Consider the following 21,976-nt stretch of genomic DNA (forward strand, 5'->3'; position numbering starts at 1 on the left):
GTGCCAAGGGCCGGTCCGCAGCGTGGTGACCGGACACCGGCTGGCCCCGGTAATCTCAGAGATTCTTTTCCAGCCTTCATGACTCTGTGATCTGTGGGGTGCTCGGGTCAGTGGAGACCCTCGGGGGACCCCGGCCGGTTCCTCCCGTGGGTGAGCCGGTCCCGGTGGTACCGATGAGCCCCGAACCCGGCGATGCCCCCGCGCCCATCCCCGCGCTCCGCCTCCCCGCGGTGACGGCAGAGCCCGGCGTCGCTGACGGCATCAGGCGCAGCCCGGCGCGGTGCGGGCAGGGCAGGCCGGGCCGGGAGCGGGGAAGGAGCGGGACAGGGTTGGGACAGGCACGGGGCCAGGCAGGGCCATGGCTCCCGCGGCCGTGCAGCCGCCCGAGGTGCAGTTCGCTCAGCGCTTGGCCGCCAACGAGAAGCGCATCCGAGATCGCGCCCTGAAGAAGCTGCGGGGCTACATCGGCGTGCGGACCCAGCGGCCCGGCGGTACGGACCGGGGCGAGCCGGAGGCCGGCGGGGCGGACAGGGACCGGGCTAAGGACGGGGACAGGGACAGGGACAGGGACGGAGACAAGGACAGGTGCCGGTGTTTGGCGGGGGCAGCGGCGGCCCCGGCCCCGTCCGGACGGCGTGGGGACGGAAGGAAGCACCACGTGTGCGCCCTGAGCCCGGCACGCCTCCTCGGGGCTTCCTCTCGAGTTTTTAAATTTTGTTTTTTATTTTTTTTTTTCTTTTACTTTACTTTTTGCTTTTAGTTTTAACTTTTTTTTTATTTGTTTGACCCATGTATTTCCCCATGTACAGTCACCGTGTTGCCTCGGTGCTGCCTCAGGCGCAGCCCAGCGCCCGGAGCCGAGGCACTCGGGGATCCTCGCTCGGGAAGAGTCTGCGGGCACCGGGGAGGCTCAGCAAGGATCAACTTGGACCGAGGGAGGGTCTCTCTGGCCTCGAACGAGAGGCCATTAACAAATTATAGCCTATAATTAGTTATTAACAAATCCGGGATGGGTGCGGGATGGCTCCTGTGCTGTCGTTCCCAAGGAAATGCACTGAACTGACCTAGGCTGAAAACATCCCGGTGTATGCAGCATAAAGTTTCACCTTCTGTTGTGTCTGTTTCCATGACTGATGATCAGGAGCATCAGAGGGAATCGAGGAAAGCTAAGTTATTTTTCAGCACGTGTGTAATTGCAGCTGGTTCTGTGTAACCCATTTGGGTTACCTGTTACTTTCAGTTCATAGTATCAAACGCTTTTTTCCTACGTTTTTCCAAAAATTCTACTTGGAGCTGTATATCGGCACCTTAGAAATAAGAATTCAGTGATGTCCCTGGAGTTAGTTTGAAGCTGGCAAGGCCAGTCAGTCTAGCCCATCCTAACACTACCTGTATCAAAATGCCTCATGTGCACAGTTTCCACATGGATGTGTGTTATTCCTATACCTCATATTACATATAATGCAATGTATAATCTACATTTTATGTTTCTCTTATATAAAACATATCTTTAATAAGCTGCTTTCTACATTATTGTATTACCATACATTTAAATTATTGCATATTACATCTATATTTTATATATTATATAAATATATGGCTTTGGAGAACCAGCCTAGAGCTGACCCCAATAGCTGAACTGCAGGTGGAGTGCTGGAGTACTGGTTGGGCCTGTGTGAATTCCTTGAAAAGACTGTGAAATGAATATTGTTTTTTGCCTTTCCAAGTAGTATTTGACCCATTTGCCACTTCTGACAGAGGGAAGGACACCTAGAACAGCGTTACAGGGTCAGGCCAGGGAGCCAAACAGGCATTATCCCATTCTTGGCAGTTAACACAGATCTAGGGATTGCCTGGGGACTAGGATGGTGTACACCATGTACCTCCCAGGTACTTTCTATTTTTTAGCTCTGGAGACTTTCCAGGGGGGCTGTGTGTTCAGTGGCACTCTGTGATCTCACTGCAAAGTGCACATTCCTTGCAGTTTGTGGAAGCAGCCACAGGAAGGACAGCGGTGCCCATAAATGAGGGAAAAAGCTGCAGGTTCAGGCATTGCTTTAAAACATCATGAAACCATCACAGGGGAATGGCTCAGTTGGGCTGTGAACCTTTTGCATGTTAAAAACAACCCACCACAGAATGCAAATGAGGAGGAAACACGGGTGACTAATTTCCAGAGCTCTCAGAGCGACTTGCTGTTAGGTACTATCCAAGCTGGTAGTATTGAAACAAAGATTAACTTCTTTGGGCTTGGAGAAAAGGCATGTTCAGGAGAGAGGGGTTTTTTAAAGTTATTTATTAATTAGCACTTACAATTATATATATAAAGTTATTTATTATTAGCAGTTATTTATTAATTAGCAATTATATTATAATATATATTATTATACCCATCCAATGTTCTGAGAGGGATTCACACATCAGGCAAGCCAGGTAAGGTGCCCTGACCTGAGGAGTTGGGAATGTGCTGAATTTTGGCAGAAGTGCTGGAGTTCACCTGATGTTCAGGGCTGTCAGGTGTTTATTATATAGACAGGGCTGCTCTGTGTGGTCTGTGCTAAGGCTGAGGGAGCCTCTTAATTTTCAGCAAGAAGTTAAACTCTGTGCAAGGCATTGAACAACCAAATGAATGGATGAAAGAATAGTAAACAGAAATAACTTCTAGCAAAAGAGGGCAGATTGCTTAGGGGGTTCCTGTCTGACAGGGCTGTGCTTACTTGGGCCTGAATCTGTAAAGGATTTTCGTAATTTCCACTGAAATGTCTCTGTGTGGATCTGGTCCATTGCAGTTATCTAGAATAGGAAAAATTGTAACAAATGCAATGATAGCAGTGTCAAAACAGCCCAACTCCCACACAGAAAGGCTGGCAAGTAAAGTAGTTCTTAGTGGTTGTAACATTAATGCCAGCTCCCTCAATACACAGAACAGAGTTACTGTGCACAGGGACAGTTACAATTCAAGCCCTAAAGCCAAAATCTTTCTCAGGATAGGTTCAAGGTATAGAAAGCATTCAGTTATGGGAACTGTGATTGCTAATAAAATGCATTCAGGTTTTAAAATAACCCTACTTTAGTGGTTTTTATTTGCCAGCTGTGGCTGGGGACAGCACATAAAGTTGAAGAACAGAAAACACAGTCTTGAAACTAGTCTTTTGAGGCACTAGGATAAGAAAATTGCTCTAATTTTTGGTCTGAGTCTTATGTCAAATGGACACAGGACTGCCTAGGACACTTTAAAAAGCCCTGTGTGGATGAAAAGCAAAAAAACCCCATGGAAGTCTGTGTTTTCCTTCCTCAGAGTACAGGAACAGACTGTCCTGGGCAGTGGTGGAGTTAATGTCCCTGGAGGGATTTAGAAGATGTGTAGATATGGCACTTGGGGACATGATTTATTGCTGGCCTTGCAGTGATTATCTGAGAGGTCTTTTCCAACCTGAATAATTCTGTGATTCGATTCTGTAAACTCCTGAGCCACATTTACAGGTAGCAGGTGATGCCTCTGTCTGGTGCCTCTGTAGGGTTAATGCTGCCTGTGAGGTTAAAACTCCTTCATACCACTCAGGATGTCACATACAATTCTCTTAAGAAATGTTATTAATTTTGTTATTTCAATGAATATTAAATCAGTTAATCAATTTGTTTCATGTTTTATCATAACAGTACTGTCAAATCTGAGTGAAATTTATAATTAATGCTGAATATTACTGGACACATTGCTTCTTACATAGCATTTTGCATATTTCCTCACTTCCTTTCTTTTCAAGCAAGCAGGGCTAATGTGTTTGCAGGTGTTTTTGTCTGAGTGAATTTTGCTTTCAAATGACTTGGTCCAAGGGGAAGGTGCACAATTTAGATCTTGAATTGTGTCTCAAGCTTTTTGACTGGCACACCCCTGACACTGATCTTTTTGGAGCAAATTTGAGCTTGCTGAAGATGATGACCTTTTCAAAGTGATTTTTCATGAGATTGTTTGAGCGTGTTTAATAGGCCATAGTTCAAAAATAGCTGTAGTAGGTCATTGTAGCTGGCTTGTAACAATGTACTGTTATAATTTTACTTCACATAAATTTACCTGATGTAATGGAAAATCCAGTTTTTTGAGCAGGTATTAATGGCTTTCTGTGTAGTACTTTACTTTTAGAATGTGAAAATATTTTTTTGCTGTTAAAATTCAGGTGTTAGCACATCCCAAGACTACGTGTATCAAAAAACTGTCATTATAGTTGCTTAAGCTCTTTGACTGTAAAGTTTATTGTAGAAATAAATGTGTTGATTGCTATAAGTTTATTTTATCAAAACAAACCCCTGGTAAGGAGTAAAACTACTGGTAGAGTGTGAGACTTTTGTTAAAAACAACAACAACAAAAAAATCATGTTTCTTGTAAAACTATTTCGTTATTCTCATTAAAAATTTCCTTCAGACTTAGTGTTAAAAATATGCCAGAGGCATTTATCAGAATTATCTTGGTATTCGTCTTACCTGTGATTGCTTTGAAATCTTTGTTGTTTTAGTGCAAGGTAGAAGCTCACAGTTTCTATCACTGTTCTATGCCAAATTGCCTTCCAACTAATGTGCTTACAGTAGCAACCCAGAGAAAATAACAAAAACAGAGAAGAAAGTAGAGAGCAGAGGGAGCTGCATGAAAATATTTTGGTGGAAATGTATGGTTTTTTCCTTTAATTCAGACTTGTTCTGTACTGTAGGTGGCTTCAGTCAGGAAGAACTGCTGAAAATATGGAAGGGCCTTTTCTATTGTATGTGGATGCAGGATAAACCTCTGCTTCAGGTACAGTAACTGGGTTTGTATTTGCTTGAGGGAGCCCTCCAAAATACACTCTGGTGACGTTTAATAATTTAGAATGGAGAAAATTATCTTTTTTTTTCCATTCCCCTGCAGCCCATCTGTGGCATGTGCAGAAGAGGTGACCGTAACTCGGTGATCTGAAGGTGAACAGATCATATTTGGAGTCACCTTCTGAGGGGCAGGTGTAGCTGTTTACCTTTCAAAAGGAGAGCTAAAATAAATGCCTTATGAAATGTTGACTTTGTGTAACTAAAACAGTAACAGCAGGTTGCCCTTAACTGCAGCTACAACATTTGTGCAGATTTTAGTGTGTGAGTTCCACACTTCCTTTTCCTTTGTTGGTTCAGTAGCACTTCCTCTATTACCAAATTTGTCCCTACTGCATATTTTTGTCAACTTCTACTAGTTTGTCTCCCTGCTTTCAAAAAATACTGGTTTTGGAGTAGCAGCTCTCAGTAACCTGAATTTTCAGATCACTTGTCTGCATGAACAAGGTTTATCTCACACATAGCTCACACCCCTCCACAAAGACCTCAATGAGAGCAGTGCCCTGTAAGTTTTGCATCATTAATTTATTCAAATACATGGAGTTCTTCTCCTCCTAATTTAATTTTGTCTGCTGTCAGAAAGATGGTTTTATCTGGTGAAATGAACAGGTTTTGATACCCTTGAAACTTCTCTTCCAGCTGAGCTAGTCCCAGTGCAAGGATAACTGCAGTGCTAAAGCAGCTGTTGAGAGAATGTTTTTCATTTTGGGAGCTGTTTCATGAAATTCATACTTCTTGCTGTTTGCTGGTCATATGTTTAATGAGGAGACCAAACTCTAAAACATGCTACACTAACCATATTTATTTACTTTCAGGAGGAACTTGCAGCCAATATCTCCCAGCTTATCCACGTGTTTCAGAATACAGAGACTCGTAAGTACTATTGAATTACCAGATGCTTTATAGGGTGCTTCCCTCTTTGGTGATTCCACTATCACAGTGCCAGAATAAAGACAGACGGACAAGAGGAGCTGTTTTGGTGGCTTTTTCTTTCCTTTTTGTCCAACTGGTCAGTGTGACTCCGTTAAGGGAGGCAGGAGCTGAAGGATTTTTCTGTCTGGTGCAGAAGAGTTGTGTCTTCAATGGGATATAGGTGAGATTTTTGAGAACAGGTAGCAAAACAAACTTGTCCCCTTACTTCTCTGTTCTGCATGGACTGTTCTGTTTATTTCCTGCTAAAAACCAACCTTGTGTCATGAGCTGTTAACCCCCTGGTATTCAAAATGCTTATGAAGTGGAGCACTCAATCAGTGCCAAAAACGCTTGGGCAGAAATGGGTGCAGAACAGATACTTTGGGTAGAAATGGGTGCAGAACAGATATTTTGCTCAATTTTGTGTGTTTATAACACAAAATAGGTACAAATCTGTTCCTGTAATTGAACTTGCTTTAAAAAGTGGCTGTGTGCCTTTTCTTGTATTGTTCTCAAGTTTAATTGATTATTGTAGCAGTGTCAAGCCTGTCTTCCCACAGCTCTGTCACTAGGGGAGTCCTAGGGAAGTGCATCCCTTTCTTGAGACCCTTTCAGATCAGCAGAGCAGCCCTCTGTGGCAGGCATGCAGGTGTTTCTCCTTGCTCCCTTGCAGGACACCTGTTCATCCAGACATTCTGGCAGACGATGAACCGGGAGTGGAACGGGATTGACAATCTGCGGCTGGACAAGTACTACATGGTAATTATACCTCTCTGCTGGGGTAATTAATAAGAAGCAATTAATAGGTAATTATACCTCTCTGGGTGGTGTTTTCTCCTAGAAAATGTGTGGTGCTGGTGTGCTGGAAGGCAGCTCTGTCTGCACATGCATTGGGTGTGTATTGTAAGAGAACACAAGGCATCATCTTCTTGACTCATTGCAAGAGATGTTTATTCTAAGGGTTTGCACTCACCACTGCATGAACCTAAAAGCCAGCACAGTTTATGTTGTACTCAAGTGCTTTCCCTTCTAACACAGTGATTTTTCTCATTTATTTCTATACTGGAATATAAATATTGTCTCGAAGGACCCTGTGTCGACATCAGTTGTTTACATCAGACTCTTTAAAAGCTCTTTTATGAGAGAGCGCTTTTTTTTGGGTTCTGCACTAGAACCCAAACTTTCCATCAGTAAAGTATCCACTGTAGCACATTCAGTAGTCAGAATTACTTCTATAGGAAACAGAATGTTTAAACAGGAACTAGAATCTTAAAAAGCATACTTTTGTAAAGAACAAAATCCCATTATCTTCTTTGAAAGAAATTAATTGCAGGCACATTCACTGGTGGTTTTTCTTTCCCAATATTAGCACATAGAAGTTATTTCAGTAAGTGAAGGGTTTTGAGCCAGTTGAATGTGGCTGTTTTACATGTGACTGTCTCTTAGTGCATTTTCAAGTAAATTAAATTATTATTGTTATAATCTGACCCATACTGTGTCCAGTTTAAGCTGTGCCTTTTCTTAGATTAAGGCAGTACTTAATGAAGAAATCAGGGCTGTGAATCAAGAGGAAGCTGTATAGAAGTGATAATGAAGTTTGTGCCTAGCATATGAAAATAGCTTGTCCTTTTTGCTTCACAACACCCTTCTGTTGCATTACGTGATAGACAATCTGTCAAAACATTCATGTGAGGCAGCTTCCACTTTGTGCTAGAGAGGTTGACCAAGAAATCTGTTCATATTGCAGCCACAGTAGCTCCTTTTTACCTGATTTTATAAACAACATGTTTAACAGATTTTGTGCTTTGCAGCTGATGCGTCTGATTTTGAGGCAATCCTTTGAAGTGCTGAAAAGAAATGAATGGGATGAGGGGTAAGCAGATTTCTGAATGTTGTAACATCATAAACAAATCACCCAATATACCTGTATTCAAATACATTTTCATTTAATAGATTCTTCTTTTCCATAGATGCCACTGTCATGAAGTCTTAACATTAAGGCTTATTTGTTCTTCATATCACTTTGTTTAGTAACATAGTAATGAGTTACATGTCATGAAATTAAATACAGTATTTAATGTATTTCATTTTCTGATGTAGCCATAAGAGCTATCAATGAATTATCAGCTACAGAGAGACTAGACAGGGAACCTGAATCCCAGAAAATACAGAAAAGGAATTTTTTGTGTGTTAATGATTTTCTGTTTGGCTCTGACTTTTTTTAAAAAGTCTTTATTTTATTGTGGTTAATCATGGTGACTTCTCTTCTGATAGGACAAACCCCTTAATTGTAAACTAGTCTCCTGTTTGTTGTAAACATCAGTGGTTTTGGTTGTATTTCTTCTATATTCTATTAAAAGGCAAATAATTGCAGTCATTTGCTCTGTCTAGAGCTCTTGTGCCACTTATAAGCTTGTTGTCTTTAAATTGATGAAGAGATTTAAATATTTTAATTGAAAATAACCCAGTATTAAGGTTATCCTTTCTCTCTTTCACTATCTGAAATGCACAGCTAAAGGACACCCCATCCCTGCTGTTCCACCTTCATTTTGCACTGGGTAAATGCCCTCAGGTTGAAGAGATGAAAATGTTCCTTGACAGGAGCAGAAGGTGTGGGAGGAGGTTTGATAGAGCTGAAGCCCTTCTTCCCACACACATGGTCACCCAGACTGACTTCTGACAGGGTTTCTAATGGCTTTGGCCTCCGTCTCTCACTGGGAGGAGGCAGTGTGGGAAGAGAGGATCATGATTCCTTTCTTTGCAGAGTGAGGGAGCTCAAGAACTGCCTTTCCCTCCTGAGTAGAGCCAAGAAGCTGCCTAGCATGACTCTCTTCCCTCTTGTCTTTTAAAATGCTTTTGAAGAAACATGTTTTAAAGTAAAACTGAAAGAATGATTATGGTTTTTCAATGTTTTGAATTCTCTTTGAGACTGGAAATGTTTGTTCTGGGCAAAATTGCAGCAAGTCCTAAAGAACACTAGGGGACAAAGCTTGGAATATACAAAACTTCATTTTCCTGAACGATAGCAATGATAGGCCTCAGGGTAAAAAAAGAAGGGAAAAAATTCCAATTGGGTAGCTGTCCATAGCTGTAAAGAAGTGGAGTTTGTTTTCAAGGCAAATAAGACATGAGCAATTGAATATTAATGTCTTGAGGTTTTTCCTCTTTATTTTTTTTTCAGACTAGTTGAACCATTGCTGCAGCTATTAATGAAAGAAGTTATGGAGCCAGACAGCAATTCTCCCACTGGGATAAAGTTCCATTTCATTGATATCTATCTGGATGAATTGGCTAAAGTTGGTGCAAAGGAGGTTAGAAAATACTTTGTAACTTTATTCCTGATTGTTGCTAACTGTGGCATGAAGCATCTTAGAGGAAATGTAATTTTTGGGTTACTTAATTTTTAATGGTTTTAAATATAACAACACTGAGTAAGCATGAAGAAAGTGACTTACTACAAGTTATGCTTTTGTTCATGTCTTTGACAGTGGGAATATGGTAGTTTCTCCCAAGTTCCTGAGTACTGCTATGCTGCTCCAAATTGAGGTTGGAAAAATAGTAATAAAATAGTTAGACTGTTCTCATTTCTTTGTTCAGAGGGGACTCAGTGTAATTTCCCTTGTGTGAGCATGTTTTCCAGCCTTTGCTTTTGCAAAGGCTGACATAAAGCCTGCTCTTGGCTCGTTGTGTAGCACCTAAATAGAGGAGGAAAGTGAGCTTTCACAGTTGTTTTATATTTGCTTATTGCTGTCTGTGCATTGTGCAGTTCACTCCCCACATCCAGATGTTTGTTTTGCTGGTGACATCTGTCTTGCTCTGCTGTGTGTTGCTGTGACAGTTAACTGATGGCCCTTAATTTTGGCTGCTGCTCCAGTGGGGCAGAGTTTTGCAGCCACAAAGCCAAGGAGCATCTCTCCTGTCCCTGCACCCTTCCTGCTGCCCCATGTTCATCCCAGGCTCCTCCTCAGTTCCCTCCCCTTGTCTCTGATACTTCTCCTTGCAATGGACAAAGCTGTCAGCACTTTTCCATTCCCATTCCTTGCAGTCAGTATTCATACCAATCCTGCCTGCAGGTTTTGAGGTTCTTCATTGTGGATCAAGAGAGAGATGAAGTCTGCATCTGAGAATTGGAGCCCAAATCATTTCTGCAGTTCCACAGTCACACAGCTGTAGCTAAGCCACTCACTGGAAGCCTGGAGAGGGGAGTGAGTCCCCCCAGACTATATGAAATCACAGATGATGCTCATAAATTGGATTTTGAAGGGAAGAGTCTTTATCTTTAACTCTACTGTAGCTGAGAGGGTTTTGGTGCAAGCAGCCCAGTTAAGGGAAACCCAAATCCTGTTCTTGTCTGCCACAGACCTTTGTGGCAGTACACAAAATTATTTAAGCTTTCTCTGCCTCATGGTTCCTTATCTAAAGTAAGAAGCTTTGTTGTATGTCTGTACTCAGCAGAATAAAGTCTGCAAGGCAGTCAGTGTTTTGGTAACACTTCTGGAAGTTAGGGATAACAAAAAGGTCCTGGATACCTCTGCCAGTTGGAATTGGATAATATGCTGAAAGACTGTTAAAGAAGATCCCCCAACACCAATTCCTGTACAAACATCAATATTCAAGGAATTTCAGTGTACGCATACAGTATTTTCTGTACTCACATTTATTTTCTTTCCAATCAAACAGCTCACAGCAGACCAGAATCTCAAGTTCATCGAACCTTTCTGCAAAATTGCTGCCAAATCAAAGGAGTAAGTTTGATGAAAGGATAAATATTTTTTAAGAATTAAGAAACTCTGAATATGGTAATAAATAGATCAAAGAATCATAATTTCAGAATGTAGAGAAAGAAGGGTATTTTACCAGCAATGTGCACAGTCATATGAAGATAACTTGTGTTTATCAAAGCCATAGATAGTCTCCATGGATTTATAAGAACTATATCAACCTTTGGTGGTTAATTTATCCAGTTATTTTATTTTTTTTTAATGCTTAGAGCAGTTGAGCTGCTTCTTTGCAGTGTAATATAGGTCAGCATATAAAGAGTGAAATTTAAGAAGAGCACATTAGCAGACACTGCTTGGATTAAAGGATTTCTGTTTAGGGAGTAACAGGTTGGCTTTCATCACCTGAAGAGCGTGGTGTTCTTCCACATTCTTTCTCATCCATTTTCCCTCAAATCCCCACTATTTTAACCTGGGAGGGAGGGTGTTTGTGGTTACCTTTGGGCTCACCCTGCTCTCTGACAGTCGGCGTGTGCTCCACGCTGTGGCCACCGGTGTCTTTGAGATGATCATGGACCAGTCCCCCTTCGCCATCGAGGACCTGATGAAAGAGCTGGGTACCAACAGTGATGAGGAGAATGTTTCTGAAGAAGGCAAACAGGAAAATGAAGAGATGCTTAAAACCAAAGGTAAGGAGGAAACTCTAAATTGCCCTGGTAAGAGTTGCTAGGAAACAGATTTCAGAAAACCTGTTTCCTGAAAATACATTTCTGCTCTGAACCAATCAAACACATGTTCAGGGTGTTGTAAGGGTAATTGTGTTTTCCTGTCTTCCCTTCAGATGTGCTTAGTAAAGCTTGTTCTTTTGGAGTTGCTTATCTCAGACAAAATATTAATGTTCAATCTTTTTTCTATAATAGCAGACAGATCTCTGTCAAGAAAATCAGCACAGAATGCTGAAAACACAGAGGATATTAATGAAAATGCTGATGATGGGATCGGGGCTGTTCTTCAGGTTTGTGGCTCTTTTGCTCTGTTACTGATATTTCTGCTCTCTTTTTTCCCCATCCCTTTCAAGAGGTGAAGAAGTAAAGGGTGTTAATGGATAAACACGTTAGAAAATTTTAATCTCTTGATTTATTGTAAGGTGGTATTTATGTAATGTGTATTCTGTCAGTGGTAGTAAAATAAATCCATGTCTAAATTCCTCTTTCCTCTCTCCCATACCTTCTGTTTTCTGCTCCTTCCTTCCCATTTCAAGAGTTAAAAAATGTGTATGCTAAAAGCCAAGTCAGTGAGGGTGGGGAAGCAATGAGCCTAATTTTCATTGAACATGGATGATGGGATACCTAGGAGAGAGGATAATATGTTACCATTTGGGTTTTCTAAACCCAGGGCCAGTGCAGTGTAGTGATTCTGACACATCCTCCCATCGAACACACATGCAGGTGGATACACTTGATGTATCTGTGGCTTTTAAACAAGAATTAGGACATGGCACACTTTAAATCTGATATTTAGCTAAATATTTATGGGAGTTTTGAAGTGGGTTGGCTTCTCTCTTGAGTGAGAAATCAGGTTAGGAATGTTTGAGAACGTGACAGCAAGTTCAGCTGTTCTGTCAATGAAGCAGCCATCTGTACAAGTCAGTGTGTGAAGGGGGCGTAAATTTCAACAGAGGAAAACATTTGGGTTTAAAGGAGGTGTCTCTTTCAAGATGTGTATCTTTACAAGTTACCTATTGAACTTAATGCTTGATATATTTGTAACACAAGTTGCACTGGGTGATCTTGCATGGATAAACTAAGAAAAGCTGTGTTGTACTTCCCTCCAACAGTTTGATTACAAGGCTGTTGCTGACAAAATCTTCGAATTTGCCAGCAAGAAAAATACACCTTCCCTGAACAGAAAGAGGCTGTACAAGCTGGTCAAAAAGTGAGTTCTGCTGAAATATACATTGTCCTAGGCTACTTTGATTTTCTTTCTGTCCAACCTGTCTTGTCCTGACACCACTGTCATGCTGATCGTCACTGGTACCAGCCAGCTGCAGCCAGCTGGGCTTTATCTGCACAGTGTGGGTTTGAACTGCAGGATGTGGCATCAGCTTGGGTGTGATGCAAGGAACAGATGCAGCAAAAGTGTTAAATTGTTGTTTTCTCAATATTTTCAGTGATTTGGCTTGAGTAGGGGGGTTACTGAGGCAGATCTCTTCTGGAGTTTGTAACTTCCTATGCAAAAATATGTTGTTTCTGTTTTGACAAAACCATAGTAAGTGCAGTGATGCTGTTCTGCTAGTGTTATAATTGGTACTGAGTGAGTAACTATGTTTTGGTTTTTCTTTTATCCCTCTCACTTGCAGGTTCCAGGACTTAGCAGAAGGTAAGGACTGAGCAGCAGACAGAGACAGTAGTCTCTGTCTTTATTTTCCATTAAATTACATATAATGTTCCCATACAACGTGTATTGGATTAATTTTTCTCCTCTTTTTTTTTAATGTGCATTTCAAGAATATTATATTGTGGGGTTTGTAGGTTTTTAAAATCTCATTAAGACACATTACACATATTTTGGAGATGGCCAAATTCCTTTCACAATTTGAGCAACCCTGTACTTTTTCCTTAAATGAAAGATGATTATTTTTGCTTAAGCAAATAGGAGTGGGTCATATGTTTTTCTTTAAGGTTGGATGGGGAAAAAGGAGTTGTTTTTTCTTTCTGTGGGAGTTATGCTGTTTATGATAGAAGTAGGACTCTCAGTTTTCTGAAACCTTATCCTTCCTCAACAGGAATCTTCCCCCAGGATATTCCTGAAGAAGTTTCTACAGATGAAGATGATGATGATGAACCCGGTAGGCGAAAGCGAAAGAAAAAAGCTGTCAAGCCTTGGCAGCAAAATGAGCTGGAAAAAGTAAAAGGTAAGGCAAGATCAATATTTGGGAGAGAGACAATCTGCAGTGACTTGTGCAGTTTGGCAAAGTGTCAGATAAAAGCTGTTCTGAGGAAGGCAACACTGTTGTTCAGGATGTGCTGATTTGTATCCTGTTGTGATGAAGGTTAAATGTGAAATTCAGTTCTCGTTGAAAGTGGGAGGATTTCTCTTCCCAATTCTAAGGCAAGCATCACCTCAAAAATTTCAGTCAGAAGTAGAACTGAAAGCAGCTGTTTGTATTGTTCTTTTGAGCAGTTGTATTTACTGTAGGAAAGCACAAACATATCTTAAAACAGGTTGAGTGTTAGAATATAAGAATTTGGGGATGTTGAAATACTTAACCCCTGAGTTGCCCTTCTGATGGCCTTAACAGGTGGGTAATAATAACTCTTTTTAGGGATGTTGCTATGAAAAATAGGCTTGCCACAGGGAATGGTTTAGATCTTAGCTGTGATAAGGCAAAATTAGCAAAATATTAATTAGGCCAGACGTTATCAGGCTGCAGTGTCCTCAGCAGCTGTAACAATAAAACTGCAGGCTGATAACAGGAAAATGGTGCACCTATTTTAAAATAGAAGAACAAAAATAGAATAGAATTCAGTTGTTGTGAGTACCTTTGTGTTTCACATGTGTGTTATGGCATTCTTTTTGGGATGGATTTAGAGGATAAAGAAGACCTGTCAAGTGGGAAGGTGCCATCAGTTCCCCAAAGGAAGAGGAAAAAAAGGAAGAAGAGGGACAGCATAAGTGCTGATTCTGGAACAGCTGATGGAAATTGTGAGGAGGGAAAAGCTGAAACATCTGGATCCAATCCTTCTAGCCAGGAAAAGGTGCCAGAAAATAAAAAGGAGAGGAAGAGAAAGAAATTGCTAGTAAATGAGGCCAGTGAGACCACGGATGTAGCAACTGACACCAGAGAAAATCACAGTATTTGTGTGCAGAACAGCCTGACTGACACAGAACAGAGTAAAAAGAGTCAGCTGAAGAAAATGAATCCAAAAGTGCAGAATGTTCCTGCAAAACCAGCGTGTCAGAATGGACCAACCACTGCCAGTGCAGCAGAGGATGTCAGCCCTTCTGTCACTCTGTTACCTCCCAAGGCTGTGAAAAAGAAGCAGAAAGCAGGGGCTGTCCTGGTGAATGGGGATCCCCCTGTGCAGCAAACTGACCTGAAACCCAGCAAGGATTTGCTGGGGACCCTGCCAAGAAAGGCAGAGGCTGAATCTGCACCCTCCAGAAAGGTCACACTGAAGAGAAAGACAAAATTAGTAGGTTTGGAAGGGATGAAAGCCTCCAGTCAGAATGCAGCAACTCTGAAAAAGAAGAGAAAAGTGAAAGAGGTGCTAAACTCTGTCGAAGCCAATGGAGTTCTGGAGACTGTATGCAAGAAAAACAGGAAGGTGGTATGTACATCTCATTCTTTTCTCTGCCTGCTTCAGGAACTGCCAGGCTGATTTTCTGATCTGGCTTTGGCTTTCTGACCATGGGGCTGCATGGGCTGCTGGCTGATGTCATCATTCATTGTCACCAGAAAAGAACTTGGTTCCCCAGAAATCCACACACTGCTACAGTGTCACACCCTCCTGTACAATGACACTCAATCCTGTGCCAGCCACTCAGCTGGAAGAACCCATCTAGCTGAAAAATGGGATGTTAGGGGCAAGATGGGGTTGTCTTTTGTGGTTTTTTTCCCCTTTGGTCTCTGGGTTAATGATTCTTTTGCATTGGGTCTCTCTTTGAGCTTTACAGCATGCTCACCAAGGGCATCATGTTTTGGCAAAACAGTGAGAAATGGGAAGATGGAACATCCCATCCAGCACACGAGATTAGGATCAGCTCCTTGTGAAACTGCCCACAGCAGTTCCAGGAGTGGCTTCTTCTGCTTGCTCACTGCTCCATCTTAGAAAAACTGATAGGACTGTCTGGGGAAAGGAAAGAGAATAGACACTGGAACATTGGAATAGAGAATATGACACTGTGATCTTTAATGGCTGTGTGATCACATGTATGCATGGTCCAGTTTTTTATAAACACAACACTGTGCTTGTTCACTAGGAAGGTCTGATGTCTTCTTCAAAAATGTATGCCTTGCAGTTTGGAAATAACCAATTTTTTTGACCTCTCTACCTTCACCCCCATTTTCTTCTTTGTAATAGGTAGAATAGTGTTGATTTTTCTCAATGATTTGAAAGTCAGAAAGCATTTTGCACTGTATGGTTTTGATAGAATGGCTAAAGAAAGAGAGTGCAGGTGTTCTTCCCTCTCCTGCTACTGAAATTCTTTTTAACTGCTCATTTCCCATGTGCATATTCACTCTAACACATTCAGGAGTTTAGTTACATTCTTGGAAGTGTTGCTGACAGTCTCACTTTGGTGGAAAAAAAATCATAAAGCACAGATGAGATTATGAGTACAAAAAAGAGTTAAAGCTGCATGTTTTGAGCCCATGAGCTCACTTCTGTTTGACTTATGTATAAACCTGCAGGATTAGTTAAGTAGTGCAGCCTTGTATATGGAGATAGAACTACTCAGTCCTTCACAGGAGAAAAAATTCATATTGAAGCTTTGCTTAAATAGGAATAAAATAACTGACATTTTCTGGTTTTTGATGATGAAGTGCTGAGAGGGAGAAGCCAAAAGGTTTCGCTCTCCCCACTATTCAAACTGCATTTCTCTCACTGTGGGGCTCCCAAAGTAGGAGCCATTGGCTTTGTTTCCTACCTCAATATTCCATGTTTCACACCTGGTTTTACTTTGCCTATAAAAGTTTTAATTTCTAAGAAAATATGATTATGACACCCCCATCTCTTTCTGTGAGAGTTTGCTGCAGGTGACCAATAGATTCCAAAACCTGTGATAGATTCAAGATAAGAAGTTCCTGCAAACTTCATGGGAGTGAGTTTTTGGCACAAATTAGCACTGAGGAAAAGGCAGCAGCACAACCCAGCACTGGCCTGTTGGCTGGCAGGGCTTGGGCTACTGGATCACTCTTCATGTGGAATTCCAAAGAAATTAATGAAATTTGCTTTTTCTTGCTCAGTCCACATAGTTGTGTGAGTGTGTGTGTTAAAAGGGATGGAGACAAGGAAAGGTACTTGGAAATTGAGTCAGGAGGAGAGGGAGAATACTGATGGAAGGAAGAAGAGGTCAGGGGAAAGTTTAAAATGTACAAATGCAGAGGAAATTGAGCTTTGCTAATTTTGTTTTCATTGCTTGAGAAATAACATGTTGTTTTCTTTCCTTGTATTAGTTATGCAATCCTGGCCTTGTGCCCAGAAATGAGGGGCATGTTTTGATTCTTGATTTCAAGGACAACACACACCTCCAGAGAATTAGCTTCAAATATTCAGAGGAAAGAGGAGGAGAAGGGGAAAAAAAGCAGAGAGCATTATTTCAGAGTTGTCTCCACAATTAAGAAAAAAAAGAAGTCTTGTGGGTTTTCCTTTTATTTGAAGCAGAAGTGATTTTCAGATCAAAAGAGGCCATATCTGCTGTACATTTTCCACAGTTTGTCAGTGAATACCTTTGGAATTCCATGTCTTTACGTTGATGAGAAGCATAACTGAACTTCCCCTGACTACAGTCCACAGGCAGCAGGTTAGAAAGCTCTGCCAGTGCAAGTCCTAAGAATTGTCTTCTACTGGAGACAAGAATTGCTTTAAATACCATAAAAGTATGAATTTTAGTCAGCAAACCAGTAGCACTACACAATAGCTGAATTTCTGAAAGTGTAGTCAGATTTCATACTCCGTTTTTTTTCTTCAAAGTTTTCATCTTAGCCCAAAGCTGTGTTTGTTCATTAGTTATTTATCTTATTCATCCAGGGGTACCACAGAGGAGTTTTTGCTTATGGTGAAGGAAAAAAATGATCACTTGTGTGCAGGAGAGAAGGATCAATTGCAAAGTATCCTCATGCACATGGAGAAAACATGTTTGTTTGTTTGCACTCTGCTGGGCTTGGCAGATCTATTACAAATTCTTCCTTTTGTGCTTTGCAATGACTTTCTTATTTCTGCACAGAGTTTGCCTTCAACTTCTGCTTTCAGTCATGCCAATTGCAAAATTACCTTCTGGGAGCTAAACATGGTGATTTAACTAATGTGAGTGTGTAGTCAGCACTGGTCACAGCACTAGGTATTGGTTAATACAGAACTTTTTACAAAGTTCATTTTCCCTTTCCCTCCTTGACAGGAAAGCACTGCTGCTCTCTCACCATTAAAGAAAAAGAAAGCAAAACCAGGAAATGATTTTGTAAAATTTGAAAAAACAACTGTACCAAAGGCAGTGTTCTTCAGGAAAGCCAGAAGCACCATCTCTTCCCCCAGGACACCCATGCAGGTGAGGTGATCTCACAAAGGGCAGCTGAGTCTGGGAACAAATGTCTTCCCAAGCAAGCTCCTCATCACTTGTGATGTTTTTTCCACTCCCTGTTAGTTTCCTAACATGAGCTGATATAACTGGAAATGCTGCTGCTGTAAACAGAGTCACACATGGCTCCAGAGTTTCAGAAAATGAGAGAGAGATGTCTCTGAAATCTCTTCTTCCCTCCCCTCTGCTTTCAGCCTTCTTGTTGAACACAGACCATTTTGAATCGGCTCGTTTCACAAGAAAGCAAAAACAAACTGATTTCAGTCTTGCAAAGGGACTTTGAGCCTCCATTTCTTCTCATTTGTGGAGACTGGCAGCAGTGCAGGGCTTCAATAGTCTGACGTCTTCTCTAGACCTTTTTAACATTTAAAGCTTTTCAAGTCCTTTTAGCAGTTTGAGGCCTGAGTGCAGTGGGGCCAATCTGTTTAACATACAAATATCTTCTTGTTTGTTGTTGACTTACATAATGACATTAAGGAGAGTATGTGGTTTCTGCACAAATGGAATATGTTTACTTTTGGCTAGGAAAACAGTGCTGTCTTAGCAGCAGTCAGTGCCAGAGGATTGGGGCAATTCTAAGCAAAATGAAGGAAGAAATAGGCTGTTTTACATCAGTGGGTGCAAATGAAAGAACTCTAAGCATTGCCTCAAAAATCTTATTTTATTTCATGTCTTTATTTTGCTTTATAGCTGAACAAACTGCAGACACCCAGCTCCAAAAGAGTCACATTTGGCTTGAATAAAAACATGACTGCAGGTGAGTCTGATGCGTGTGTGTGTGTGTGTCCACAGTCTCTCTGGTAACTGAGGAAGGGGGAAGCTGTACACACTCACACACCTGTGGGACACCTCTAAAACAGGATGGTTCTGTTCCTGTCTCAATATTTGTGTTTAGTTTACAAACCCTCCTCAAGTTCCTTCCCAGAGGAGATGGTAAAGTTCAGTGTCACAGACATCTTTTCATGAAAATCCTTTCCTTAGGATTTTTCCTCCTGAGAAGCTGAGAGGCCTCAGGAACAAAATGTAAACATTGATTATCTGCTGCTGTGGAATGCAACAGGTGCATCTGTGATTGGCCCATCTTGGAAGTTTATAATTAATGACCAGTCACAGCCCAGCTGGCTCAGACAGAGTCCAGGACAGCTGCCTTTGTTATCATTCTTTCCTTTCTATTCTTAGCTAAGCCAGCCCTCTGAGATGAAACCTTTTCTTCTATTCTTTTAGTATAGTTTTAATGTAATATATATCATAAAATAATAAATCAGCCTTCTGAAACATGGAGTCAGATCTCCATCTCTTCCTGCAACATAAGACCCCTGTGAACACCGTCACAGTGTAGGCCATTGAGCCCTGCAGCTAGACCTGAGCAATTCCAGGGTGCTGCAATAGTGACCTGCAGAAGGAGCCTCATGGGTGGCAAACTGCAGCAGGGTGCTGAACTTCCCTTCCTGAGCTGCCTGTGTGCAGAGCTCCTCTGCAAACACCTGCACTTCACAGTCTTCATTGCTCACTTCTGTTTCCCAAGGCAAAGATGCTGACATGCTGATAAAGTCAGACTTTGTAGTAGCACAGGTTGCTTTTTATTTTGGCTGCTTGTGGCTTATGAATGATCATGAGTAGGTAAAGGTCACTTCCCTTCTGTAAGCAGGTGGTGTGTTCCCTGTTAAATAAATGTCTTGCTCCATAGCTAACAATTATATTCCATGAATTCATTTAGCTACTTTTTAACTCCCTGAAGTGTGCAAAAGGTCAAGTTCAAATTGAGAACAGTGTATTTAGGTAAATGTCTTCATGTTAATATAACACAGCTGAACAAAATGAAAAATAAGTGCTGGCTGAAGGGATGGCCAAGAGTCTCTAGAGCTGTTCAGCAGTCAGAATAGAGACACTGCTTACCCACTGGCATCTTTTAAAGTCCAGTGGGGTGTTTTCCAGGATAGCTGGAACTCTTGTGTGTGAGGAAAAGGCCCAGGGTCTCTGGTGCTCTGTAGAACTACATGGAGGGTTCACAGTGGATTGCAGCAGACCCTGTTCCCCAAGGGGTGTTACTGTCATATTTTCTGAAAAATCCCTTTGCTCAGGATTTTTCTCCTGGGAATCTGAGAAGCGTCAGAGAAAAATGAAAACAATTTCCTGATTTGCTTCTCCTGTGTTTTGCTGCTTTGGAATGTGGTTTGGACATTGTTTACCAACTGGTCATTGTTTGATTGGTTTCATGTGAATTGTTTTGAGTTAATGACCAATCACCTCCAGCTGTGTTGGACTATGAGGAGGCAGTCAGGAGTTTTCATTATCATTCTTTGTAGCCTCCTGTCTGTAGCCTTTCTCAGTTCTTTAGTATAGTTTTAGTATAGCATTCTTTAATATAATAAAATACCATAAAATAATAAATTAGCCTTCTAAGAACATAGAGTCAGATTCATCAATTCCTGCTTTGTCCTGGAGATCCCAAAAGTAGCACAGAGGGGCTCTGCTGAGAGATGTGCTTCACCACCATCTCTTTTTCTCTGCCAAGGCTTCTGAGCCCTGCTGAGCTTGAGGATCTAACTCAGTTTTCTAGGGCTGGGAAATCCCACAGTTGATTGAGAGGCCCAGTTATTCCAGGGGTTGCATTTCATTTTAATTTGTTGGCTTGTTTTTCAACAGAATTCAAAAAGACTGACAAAAGTATATTGGTGAGCCCAGAAGGACCCTCCCGTGTGGCTTTCAATCCTGAACAGAAACCTCGTCATGGGGTGCTGAAGTCACCCACAGTGACCCCAGCAAAAGAGCCCCAAATGAAGAGACCATTTACTCTGTCAGCTAAGAAGAGACCAACTGCTGTGGACTTCTTTTAAACCAACAAATGTGGCCTACTTTTGTACAGGACATTTTGCTAACCTAGAATGTTCTCTGGAGGTATCTTGAACTTCTTTATTTTTTTAAGTTAATACAAATTGTATATACAAAATTCTGATTATGACCTGGATCATTGCTATTTTGAAACCACTTCAGCTCTACCTTGAAATACTTGTTTTGTCTTTTTACAGAAAAGAAACAAAACACAATCTCTGCTCAGGTTTGGTCTACAAAAAGTATGGTCTCTGCCCATGTCATTCCCAAGAGACTTGTCCATTTAATTAAGAAATGTTCAGGGTTTGATTGTTTCAGTGATTTTTTTTTGAGCCAGTGTAAGACAACTTGCACTTCATGCTGTTAAACTGTCTTTCATTAGACAGAGTTTAAATTGGAAAAAGGCAATGCAAATTTTAAGCCTACTTGGTCATGTATTTCTATATTTTAAAATTCTACTCTGTCATTTATCATGTGTCACCCCTAGCATCCTGTTAATTCTTCTGGAAATAATGATTACCTTGTGTGTCTGTTTAATAACAGCTGGACTTGGGTAGCTTTGCAGCTGGCAAGAGAGCTTTCCCTGGGATAAGAAACCCTTAGCTGTTGCTCAAGTGGTCACTGGTGCAAATAAACCTTCACAGCTGGCTGCCTGCTGAGTTGGGGACAAGTCACCCCATTGTTTTCAGTCATGCAAGTGCCAAAGCTGGCTTGAGCTGGCTCCTTCTCTTCACTGAACTGAAATTCATGCAGGAGAAATCTTTGATATTTCCAGGTCTTCCCCCAGCCCCCTCTGCTGCCTTTCCTGAAGGTCTGACAGGACTCCTGGGTTTCTGCTTTAGCAGCTGGTGCCACCACACTGAGCCAGAACTCAGCCCTCATTCAGTGCATGAACTCTGCTGGACTGACATGAGCTAGGTGGGTGCAGTGCATCTTTGGGTAGGACACATCTCTGTGAAAGCTTTGTGCCTCTCAGTGCAGGGTGAAACTTTACAGCCCATGCAGCTTGGTTTTGGTTTTGATGTAGAATCAGATGTCCACTTGGCATTTCTCAGAGTTCAGTTTTTATTTGGATGTTTTATTACTACTCTGTGTGTTTTGTTTTTAATTTGCTTCTTTGCTAAAGATTGAGGTGCATTGCTGCAAGAGATCATTTGTTATCTGAATGGGAACAGTGAGGAGGGGAAGAGTAAATTAAAATAAAACCTTTTTTGATACAATTGGAAGATTTGAAACCTTTCTTTGGAAATTTTCCTTATGTGAATGAGGCAAAGGCTTTGCAGCAGATCTCTACATTAGAGCTCAGCTTGGAAGCACAGCCTGGTGCCAGAGCAAAGCTCTGAAGTTCATGAAGCTTCACACCAGT

The 21,976-nt window shown here is 41.4% G+C and overlaps 1 protein-coding gene across 1 annotated transcript; it reads left to right on the top strand.

Moving 5' to 3' along the window:
* The first annotated feature begins 337 nt into the window (after positions 1-337).
* Positions 338-21,321, top strand: RRP1B (ribosomal RNA processing 1B). Its single transcript, XM_054291325.1, has 16 exons — positions 338-491; positions 4,705-4,787; positions 5,668-5,725; positions 6,438-6,523; positions 7,576-7,637; positions 8,946-9,075; positions 10,445-10,509; positions 11,008-11,171; positions 11,403-11,497; positions 12,320-12,417; positions 12,842-12,861; positions 13,268-13,396; positions 14,074-14,813; positions 17,602-17,748; positions 18,469-18,535; positions 20,425-21,321. Exons 1-16 carry the CDS (start codon positions 359-361, stop codon positions 20,613-20,615), a joined length of 2,268 nt encoding a protein of 755 aa, XP_054147300.1. The 5' UTR covers positions 338-358; the 3' UTR covers positions 20,616-21,321.
* The last annotated feature ends 655 nt before the right edge of the window (positions 21,322-21,976 follow it).

Source organism: Melozone crissalis, unplaced genomic scaffold (assembly GCF_028551555.1).
Source record: "Melozone crissalis strain CALT ecotype California unplaced genomic scaffold, PUWL_Pcris_2 ptg000090l_1, whole genome shotgun sequence".
NCBI classification, from domain to species: Eukaryota; Metazoa; Chordata; class Aves; order Passeriformes; family Passerellidae; genus Melozone; species Melozone crissalis.

Coding starts and splice junctions, on each gene's coding strand:
- RRP1B (XM_054291325.1), top strand. CDS start 359: ATGGCTCCCGCGGCCGTGCAGCCGCCCGAGGTGCAGTTCGCTCAGCGC. Junction 4,788..5,667: donor AGGATAAACCTCTGCTTCAG/GTACAGTAACTG, acceptor ATTTACTTTCAG/GAGGAACTTGCAGCCAATAT. Junction 18,536..20,424: donor GAATAAAAACATGACTGCAG/GTGAGTCTGATG, acceptor GTTTTTCAACAG/AATTCAAAAAGACTGACAAA.